General features: G+C 38.8%; 1 protein-coding gene across 14 annotated transcripts in view; it reads right to left on the reverse strand.

Annotated features, from left to right (window-relative positions):
* cdc42bpab (CDC42 binding protein kinase alpha (DMPK-like) b) overlaps positions 1 to 7,179 on the reverse strand; it is a 65,485-nt gene extending 58,306 nt beyond the window's left edge. For 6 of the 14 annotated variants that reach the window (XM_077219831.1, XM_077219825.1, XM_077219828.1 and 3 more), the window contains exon 1: positions 6,120 to 6,982. In XM_077219831.1, coding sequence (XP_077075946.1) covers positions 6,120 to 6,297 — 178 coding nt within the window. In that variant the 5' untranslated portion in view covers positions 6,298 to 6,982. Of the gene's footprint in view, positions 1 to 6,119 lie in introns of all 14 variants that reach the window. The other 8 variants (XM_077219829.1, XM_077219826.1, XM_077219822.1 and 5 more) reach the window with 3 other exon arrangements.
* Between the last annotated feature and the right edge of the window lie 3,914 nt (positions 7,180 to 11,093).

An 11,093-nucleotide genomic window follows, 5' to 3' on the forward strand; every position in this document is an offset into this window, starting at 1 on the left:
CAATCGCAAAGCCTTCCCAAGAACGCACTTTGTTTGGATTCTTTGTGAATGACGGAAGAGAATAATTTAACAACCAAACATAAAGCTTTACTGAAATTAAATTCAAACTGGTACCTGCTTCCTACAACAACATGAATTATATATGGGAGTAATATACTGTATGTGAAAACCCCCATCTCATTTTTTAAAAACCCATCCCCCCATCCATGGAGCATCTTCTCACACCCATGCCCTTCTTCCTAACCCCCCGCAGCAGGTCAGACACATGCTGACAGCACTCATAATGAGAGGACTCATCTATAACCTTGACATATTTGGCATCTGACAGCTATCAACAGTGCCTTTAAATTGAATCATTTTACACACCTTTTTTTTTTTTTTTTTTTTACAGAAAACCCGCAATTAGATTTTTTCCCCAAATCATGCAACTGTACAATAAATAATTGAGGGAAATAAAAATCGCGTTTTCATTACTTCTATCAATTACATTTTATCAATATTTTTCACTCGTCACAATGCCATTTTGGATTGTCAAAAGAAAAGAACTTCGAAGGCAGCATAATTATGTACCTTTTCAAACAAAAAGCATGCTCGGATCATGATATGATGCAGCTGACTAGTTTTTAGAATGGAGCTGCAGTCTGAGCTGAGCAAATTAACGTTGACAGTGGAGACAAGAAATCTAGAAAGGTCAGATTGGTAACAAGACCAATCAACATAATGTGGTATGATATCAGATAACCTTCCATGATGTTTATCACCTGTCTGAGGCTGATTTCAATCTATAAAAATGTCTGTTTAATTACCTGTATTTTCCATTTTACAAAACTAAACCTGGCGTGTACACCGTTTTACAGCTAGCCAGCTATTACAGCAATTCAGCCTAACTATTCATCTCAGGGGTGCAGCATTTTTTGCATGCAAGAGTAATTATCTCAAAATACGAGGCATTTACAATTTGGAAAGCTCGTCAAATCTTGATCAAGCGTAAGTCATGCGTGATAGTAACTGAAGTGTGAGGGTATTTTTGTCATTTGGAAATCTCATGAGGTAGATTCGACTGAAACGTGGCCTGACATGCACGTTATGTGCGAGGCTAACAAGAACAGCAGCACGAAAAAAACATGCCTAGTGTTTAGGGGGTCAGCCAAGATAACCAACAGACAAAAATCACTCCAACCACAGGATTTCCTCATTTTGTGTCATTCGAGGCTGTTTCATCGTGATGCATGGTCAGCGAGAGCTTCCCGTGACCCTCGAGGACTGGAAACTATGATGCAAAACACAAATGCACGCCTACTGAAAGAGAAACCAAACCAAAACCGCTGTACCCGCAAATCACTTTGCTATTCAGTGTCTACATTGAAAACACTTCAGGGCGAAAAAAAAAGGATCTACGTATGCTCTATTTGCTCTTCATTTGAGAATAAAAAGTAATACTACATGCTAGACAGTGTGCATAGTCATTTTACAATAGCTTTGAATTTTACTCTTCCAATTGGAATTTAGAGTCAGAATGGTTTTGGAGGTCATATTTTTAGTCTTTACTGAATGTTGGGGTCAAATCTCTGGGTCACATTTTGTCACAGCTTAGTGGTGCATGTGGTAGCATTCTGATAGGATGGTCTACTGTTCCAGTGCATCAAAGCTCAAAGGCATCTACACCAAAAATACACACACACAAAGTATTCAGGCACATAAATCAGGAAGCTGCACAGAGTAAGGCCAAGAGATAACTGTGTGTGCATGCAGCATTATAGTCGGTCAGAAATGTCAGAGGACACTGGCCGATCTGCACTGCTACTAAAGTTGTCAACAGTTTTGTCATAAAACTACCCCATATTTATAGGGATAGTTCACATAAAATGAAATTTCTGTCATCATTTACATTTATGACTTTCGTCTATAGAAAAGAATCAAAGATTTTTCAAAAGCATCTCAATGTATTTTTTCTATACAATGAAATCCATGTCGTTTTGTACCCCATTGACTTTCATTGTCTGAGCGAAAACAATTGAAACGCTCTATATATCTACTTTTGTATTCTGCAGAAGAAATAACTGAGTCATTCCTAGTTGTCAACTCAACTAGAGGTCCCTGGCTAAAATACACCTGTAGTACTTTCTTTCTTCTGAGAAACAAAATATAATTTGAAAATGTCTGTGTTTTGTTTTTCCTTTTTCATTCAATGAAAGTCAGTGGGGTCCAATGTTGTTTTGCAATGTTGAAGGTGATGAGGACAAATTTCATTTTTGGTGAACTATGCCCTTAAAGTAGTAGAATTGTGTTCCAAATTAGATATATAAATTTTATATTATTTACCCCATTTTTAGTTTAAATCAAACTTTTATGGACTGACTTTTTTTTTAAATGTTTGTTTTAATGTTTACTTCTGTGTTTTGTCTTTTACAATGAAAGTCAATGGGGTCTCATGTTGTTTTGCAATGTTGTAGGTGAGTAAATGATGACAAAAACTATCGCTTTAAGGTAACAGAATTGAGTTATATTAAATCCATCAACATTACACTTACACAGCTGCATACTGTAGCATTTCGAAGCATTTGTTTACAAAATGCTCAATTGTCACCTGCCACCAATGGTTTACTTAGATCTCAAATGGAAAATGAAACTGAGGGTGTCTGTTATTTTCCTCTCCTGAAGCTAGCGAACTGGCAGACTGATTTAAATGCTCACCAATGAAGAAATTGGATGCATTGAGAGGAAGATAGATCGAGAGAATGGCGACAGAGAGTAGGCATCAAACCACTGCCGTACGAGCCTCTTCACACTGCACATCAGAGCGGCAAAGAGCTAGAACTCTGAGTCAGCAATTCCAAGCAAATCTGGCCTTAGTTTGAGCGGAATGCAGCACTTCTTCATCTACAGTGTACAAGGAGGGTCTCAGAGCACCAATGCACTGCAGCATTGGCTATCTGGCTACTTCTGAGTGTTATCTCGAATAACAGATCACTATTAGCGAAACACACCCTAAACGTGTCTAGAATGCATTACAATGCATATACAATGACAAAAACATTCTCTCTTCCCACATGTGTGTTCTTACTACAGCTTCAGGCATGGGCGGGTGTCTAAGTGTATAATGTTAGCACTAAATAAGATGTTCCTGTTTGACTGTGCTGGAGGGTGTGCTGGAATGAGGGACCAGAGTGGGAATGGAGACGGATGAGGGAGAAGAGGTGAATTCTTTGGCTTTAAACCATACTATTACAACCGAGCGCTCCGAGCCAAGCCCTCCACAGGAGAAACATCATGTGATGGGGAGGAACAATGCATCCAGATCTCTGCATTGCTGAGGCGTTATTTTGGGAGTTTGGCATTGATCTTACACCTCAGCTGGAGCAGCTCAATTTCTGGCATGCCTTGCATTTTAGCAGGATATGCAATAGACTGTGAAATATTGTCACATGTCCGATGAGTAACCTCACTTTTCAATTTAATAAAATAACTAAATTACTAACCTTATTTGCATACCATAATATTTACACTATACCACAATATTACCAAAGCACCATGTCCAATCAACCATGATAAGTACTTTTATGAAAGCGAAAAAAGCCTGTACATTACTTTCACTGGTCAAAGGATTCCATATGGACATTGATCCAATTTGGTTTTGTACTGACAGTGGGAATACCTTTTAAACACAATGCACTGGTTAATGAATGTATCATTTGGGAAACCCCATCAAACCATTCCCCAAGCTGCCTCCAATCTTCTATGGCCAGTAAAGAGAAAACTAATGAAAAGCTGAAGTATTTCAGCATCTTTGCCAACTGGCCCTAGATTCATTTCAGTGAAAAGCCCATGGAGTCTGCATGAATTCACTCTTGAAATGATTCACTCACACAATGAAAAAATAATCATACAATATGGCTCTAGGTCAACTGGTCTAGACTTGGTTGGCAATGGAAGGGAAGAGAAGGAAATGCAAATGAATCATTCATTCTGTCTCGTAGGGTTATGCATACGTTTCTCTGGAGGACTGGGACATTCCAGGGGGTTTCGCATATAATTGCAGCTTAGCGGCCTTGTCCCAACATACATGTGATTCTCATTATGTTGTAGTACATTGTGACGGCCTCAAGGCTCCAATTACAAACCATCAACGCTGAATGTGGAATCCTCATCACTGCCCTTACCTAAACCATCAGCGGTTGATGTGTCCTCAGTAATTCTGTTTATGAACTGCCCTCAGACGCTGAGGAAATCCAGAGCAACCAGACAAATGTATCCTCTCATTCCCTTTCGGTTACAAAGTTACGCTGGACTTCCAGCCTCTTTTTTGAAATATGAACTCCGTAAAATGTGTTAGTATGTCACAAAAAAGCAAGACACCAAGTCCCTTGTGAAGCTAACTTTGACCTTGGTGACAATAAACTGCGACTTTGGTCTCCGTTCCAATGACTGTCACTGAAATGTGAATGAAAGAGTGAGTGTGTGCTAATGAGCTCATGACTGACTGACCCATCCAGTCGGTCTTTAAATAGTCAAGTCCACAAAGGGGACAAACACAATGCACAGCCGTTTCCCCGTATGACATCATGTGTCCAGTGGCTCAGTGGAGTTTCCTGACGTTGCCCTACTGAGACTACCCACAGGAAAGGTGCACTTACACTTTTTCGCACAAGCACACATGCACAATAGCTCAAATCACAATAATCTCAAAAACGTCCTGGCTTGTGTGCAACAACACTGACCAGCACTGTCAAAGTATACGGGCCTATCTAAATTGCTTGAAGGCTAGTTTGATTTGCATTTTCATTCAAATAAAAGGACCAGAGGATGGTAAACAATACAACAAACTAAGCAGGGACTGTGCTGTGAATTGGCACTGCATTCAGACGATGGTCAATGAATCTAAACCCATGCTGTTTGCTGCATTCTCTTCATTTCCCAGAGTTACATAACATGACAGTTAGTTAAGCCCAACTTTTTCCAGAGATAGAAGGCTGTTCATTCTGCTCCATTTTAAACTAGCAATGAGATCATTTACAGATGCAGGATGAACTCTGCCCCCATAAAACCTGGCCTATTTGCCTTGAAAGTGCACTCAGTAGGTTTTTGTTTACATTTAGCATCTTGTTCATTTCAATAGATTTTGGATGTGATACTGATATGTATAAGCCTGGATGCATGACGTGTGTTTACTAACTGCATGCTGATCCATAACATCAATCAAAATTTTGACTTGGGCTAAGTTAAGCAAGGAAAGTTTATTTATATAGCACATTTCATACATGGGGTAATTCAAATTTCTTTAGGCCTAACTATATTAAAATAATAAAATAAAAATAGTAACCATAAAAAGGTTTATAAAAAATACAATAAAAATTATCAATTAAACTAATCAAAAGTAATAAAGGTATACATAAAAAATGTGAAGGTCATAAAAGGAAAAGAGACTTAAACAGTTATGTTGTGTTTATATATATATATGTATATAGGGACATTTTTTAGATTTGTAAAGTGCCTGGATGTGACAGACAGACTGACAGATAGATAGATAGATAGATAGATAGATAGATAGATAGATAGATAGATAGATAGATAGATAGATAGATAGATAGATAGATAGATAGATAGATAGATAGATAGATAGCTCTGGATTATTAATAATTTGTAAAACTTTACAATTTAGCAAACCATTACTGCAAACCTTTAGCTACTGCCTAAAAAAAATATTATATGTAGCTAAGTGTTAGGCCATCGAGAAAGAATATACATACTATTCTGCTGGTGAACATGCACAGAGGCCATAAATAAATTAGTTTGTTTATGTGTGGCCCATGCCAAATGAACGCCCACTGCACTGTATCCACCTTGTTTCAACAGTAAGTAGGGGCTCATTAAAGGTGAGCTTCACATTCCACATTCAAGCACAAACCAGTCTAGCGATGATGTCATCTTCATTTATGTTGCCCCCTCGAAAACAACTCAATGTGTTTTCCATACAGCAACTTTGTCTGTTAAGCAGCTGGCTAACGTCAGTCAATATAACAATAGTTTGTTTGGTTCCCGCATGTCACAGTGAATCGCCAAACAACTGACGTGTGGGACGCGTGAAAGACAAGGCGTGCAGTGCATGAAATGTGTCTTACCCCAGTCTAGGAACTCCAGAACGTTTTTCTCTCTTCTGAGGGGAGAATTATTGCACTCATCATAAAGGCAGACAAGAACATCCAACAAGGTCTCCACGCTAAAGCACTGGCCGCTGGATTGAGACGGGCCATCTAGAAACAGCTTCTCCAGCTTCTTCAAACGCACCTCTCCAGACATGGTTTCAAATGGTGCTGATGTCTCACAGTATGGTCAGGATTTGCTCCCCACGGTAGCAAATGGGACCGGCCAGTGGCACACTTGAGTAATCGAAAAACTTAAAGGCTCAAAAATAGGCTATATAGTCAAGCTTAAGGGGGTCAATCATGGTCCCTGTCTTACGTCCATATCAATCCACAACATCATGAATTCGTCCTTAGATGCAGAGAACTTGCAGCCATCGACCCTGCCCTGGCCGGTGGATTTGACGTATATAACCTAGCCTTATGTATTCCCGATTTCAGCTTCTCCTCTGAAGGACACTTTTCACAAAAGAGGTCACCAAAGAAATTTTAAGCAATCCCCTGAGATATGGTGGTATCTGTGGTTATCCATAATGCAGCAACAAAAGCGCATCAGCAGCACGGGATCTGCATTGCTACAAAGCCCCATATGCCCCTCCTCTGGCAGGACTGCGAAAGCCTTAGCAAGCTGTTTTTCCTTTAAATTCCTCTCTTTGTATATACAAAACGCTGGCGGAGAGAGCACGCCGTGGGTTCGACAACTGTTATGCGATATTATGCACTTGTCGAGGGAAGCGTTGCGGCGAGGGGCTGAAAATGTGCGTCCTCGTACATGTCGGTGGAGGACTCAGCTCTGCTGCCTGCCTTCCCTCCTCTGCTCCCGGTCGCCGTCTCTCTCTCTCTCTCTCTCTCTCTCTCTCTCTCTCTCTCTCTCTCTCTCTCTCTGTCTCTCACAGCTCGCTGCTGCTGCTGCAGGCAAAACCCGACATCATCATGGCGACCGTCACGGCATCTGCTGCGGGGAATGGAGGGATATGCTGGTGGGAAATAGTAGAGTAGTGTATACTAGAGCAGTGTGCGAATTATCCGCCAATTATTCACTGACCTTCAGAGGGCTCGACCTTTTGAAGGAATTGCTGTCAGTAATTAGCCGTTGCGGTTCGCTTAACCCAAAATATCTTTTAGCGCAGTGCGCTAATTATTTAAACACTTTCAAAACACTCGACTTTTGTTATTTCCTTGTGGTACATAAATAATAAAGTGATAACGGCAGGGTTTTTTGTTGACTTACGTCTGAAGGTGACGGAAAGAGCTCGAACAACGTACTGTTGCTATGGTTACCTCTGCAGGCCAACGCGACTACTAATTATAGCAGTTGTCTTTGACTAAAACTATGCACATTTTTTATGGTTACTCATTCGTTTTGAAATGCTTTTTACGCATGTATTATGTAAGAATACATACTTATAAATGCATTGTTTTGAGTCTATAATTGTGGGACTTAATTAGGTAAGGAAACTTGTAGAGTAGGCTACTTGTTCCATTTAAAGGGATATTTGACCCAAAAAAAATATTATTTACTCACCCTCATGTTGTTACAAACATGTATGAATTTCTTTCTTCTGTTGAACACAAGATAAGATATTTTAAAGAATGTTGGTGACCAGTGTGGATGGCACCAATTGACTTCCATAGTATTTTTTCTCCTGTGGAAGTCAAAAGGGGTACCGTCAACTGTTTGATTACCAACATTCTTCAAAATATCTTCTTTTGTGTTCAGAAGAAGAAAGAAATGCATTGAGGGTGAATAAGTAATGACAATATTTTCAAAAAACTCATTTGTAATACACTTTCACAATACAAATAATTTTAGATCTGCATTTCAGAGTGCCATACTGTTGTTATCCCTTAGTGCTTTATGAAATTAGGGCGATATGATGCTATATGTTGATGAAATAAATGATTCACTGTTTGAGATCAAGCTATATTATGTTTATTATTTTATCTAGAAGATATAGGCCTATCAGTGCCACAATTCAGTTATTAAAGCAATAAACTGCAAAAGACTCGAGAAATCAATTTGGTCTTATGTGTGGTCTGATAGATGGCGGTATCTTTATTTATATGAATGTATGGCATGCAATGAATATGTCCAGTGTCTCGGCTGAGCGCTCAAATCAAATGTAGGTAAGAGACTCAAATATTAGTCGCTTTATTCTAAGCGTGCAAGCTGTTCTTTTAAAAAATGTATTACCATAAATACAGCTTGTGTTTTTCCTTTGGTGAATTGTATTGAGTGTGTCCTAAAATATGGCGACCACTACCCATAATGCAATGTGCAATGATGTAGATTCCCATTCTCTTGAGTAGGTAGGCTACTCATTTTGAATAAGTAATTACTTCACTTCTATAAAGTATGAATGTGTGTTGTATGAATGTAATCTGGACATACTACATCCACCATGTTGTCATCATCACGTGATCTGCCAGCGTCAGTCACGTTGCTTCACTGCCATTCATAAACTGCCATTTATCATCCTCTCCCATGGCCTCATGGGATAGTAAAGTGTCCATCGTATGCACACTTCAGAATCTCGCCAAAAGAAGAAGGTTATGCGGGTACTTTTTGCCAAGTCTTTTATGAATACTGTGAATTCGGACATACTTTTGTCACATAGCGTACTGATTTTTGCCTACTATAGGTAAGTATGCGATTTCGGATGCAGCCTAGAGGGTTTATGCGCCCCTTGACAGTTCTTGAAATTATACTTATGCCCCATGAATGATCTTTTTTGCATTCACAAAATAAAATAAAGTAAAAATAAAATACACAACACACCATAAAACAAATAAATTAGATACTTTTAAAAAGCAATGTATGCATGGTAACTAGTGGTGATTGGTGTCTCATTCCACCAGTAGGCCTAATTTCTAGTGAATATTGATGGGCATGTAACCCAAAGAAACACGTTTTCTCTTATTTGGGAAAGGTCTTTTGTGCAGAAACGTTGTTATTTTTTAAGAAAAATGAGCACGTTCGCCCTCTTGTGTCCAATATTTTGCATTGCAATTGCAATGAGAAATTTTAACAAGAGCGTCTCTGATATTAATTTGTCCGTGTATTTATTTAACGTTTCTTGAGTAGCAGATATGGTTGTAAATGTTACATTTAAGTTAAGATTTTTTTCAAAACTGGCTACAACTGTGGGGCTATGTCTACAACTAAATATTAAAGATCAGCCTAATATATAGGCTATTAGTATTTTCATATAATATAGTCTATATGCCCTTTTTAAATATACTGCCAATTTCTTAAACAAACAAGCTGTTTAGTTTGATAGAGTAGCAAAACATATTTGTCACATCAAACGAAAATGTGAAAGCACAGCTGTTCACGTGTAAGCGTTTGACGTTTGAGATCGTGACATTCTCTTCTCAAGGTGGCCTATTTCATAAACATTCTTCAATAAATCTGAATCTGACAATTGCCACACCAAACCTAATAAGGTGCTAATAGTGTCTTTCATGTCAAAACATTTGATGTTAGAACCAAACTGCGGCAGGATAGGCTAAAGGGAATGTTGAACAGGAAGTTAACATTCAATTATTCATTTTCTTTTGACCATGATATTTTTTAAACAATAAACATCCTTAAGCACATTTAAATAATAAAAAAAACGGTATATATATCCTGCATATGCATTTTTACGATATCGATAATCCCTGACTGAATTTTCAACGTCGTTACCTTTATGACGTCGCTATAGAATGTTTGTTGTTTTATCAAACCGAGGCGGGATCCGTTTGAATAGTGCTGTCTTTCGTATGTAGTAGAGAGGTGTTAATTAGCACATGTTTTGTTGATTGGCGTGTACTTCCATCCTTTGATTAAGGATATACTACCTGTGAGAATTAGATGGTACTTCTATTGACAAAAGGGCCTCAAAATAATCGACAAGGAAGGACAGAAGACTGACAGTAATCACACAAGGATCCTGGACTTCAGTTTACTCATGCACCATGTGTATTGTACAAAATGAGTCAAGCAGGCCCCTAGACTGAGGACTTTTGGCAATTAATTTCACGTCTAACATGACTTTCAAGAATAAAGATTTAATTTGAACATAGCAATTTTTTAAACATATAGCCTATATTTAAATATTCACATTTCATATGCCGACGTTTACCAGATGTTCAAACAAACTGTTTCTAAACTATTTGGCGAAGCATACCTGTATCTATTTAACTTTTTTTGTGAATAGTACAAATATTAACAGATGACAACTTAATCATTTCTTGCAGCAGATATGGTAATACGCCTCTGGGCTCAAACAGTGAGCTCTTTTGTCTGATTCTGCATTTGTATTGCATTAATTTGCCTCCATCTCCAGCCAGTCATTTGTCATCTGTTCTTCCTGTGAGCTCCTTTAGTCTGTCTGACATCTTAGAGCAAATAGAGGGGCCAATACACATACTTAGACACTGGGCCCTCAGTGCCACTAGCCCCTCTTCTAATGTTAGTGTGACCAAACAAGGAATGGCAAATCTGGCAATGGAATCAGATAATCACCAACCTGTGAAGAGCCTCCCAATCCACATCCTATACTGCAGCCCTGGATTAAACAGTCTGTTTGCCTAATAATTTTAATCTGTGCATCAAGCTGAAGGATGGTGGTCTTCGAATAAACATCTAATCCCTCAGCCCACCCAATGATGATGGGACCACAGCGAGGGTGATCAGAATGGTGCTTAAACAGAGAGACTGAAAACTATACTGACAGACACTTGCCAGACTAGGAATGTTTTACAATGTCCAGGGGAATGTACACATGACGAACAAGGGTGCTACATCAACGTGCACATGCAAACTGGAAAGGAGGGAGCGTTCTAGGTTCACCATGTCTGGAAGGTCATCGGTAAATCCACACAACAAGAACATTATATGTCAGCAATGCAGATAGCATGCAAGTAGAGCAGGTCTACATTCACACATAATTATGTTAACTATTGCTT

This window comes from Siphateles boraxobius, unplaced genomic scaffold (assembly GCF_051911475.1).
Source record: "Siphateles boraxobius isolate OS27281-9 unplaced genomic scaffold, OSU_SipBor_1 8, whole genome shotgun sequence".
Classification (NCBI taxonomy): Eukaryota; Metazoa; Chordata; class Actinopteri; order Cypriniformes; family Leuciscidae; genus Siphateles; species Siphateles boraxobius.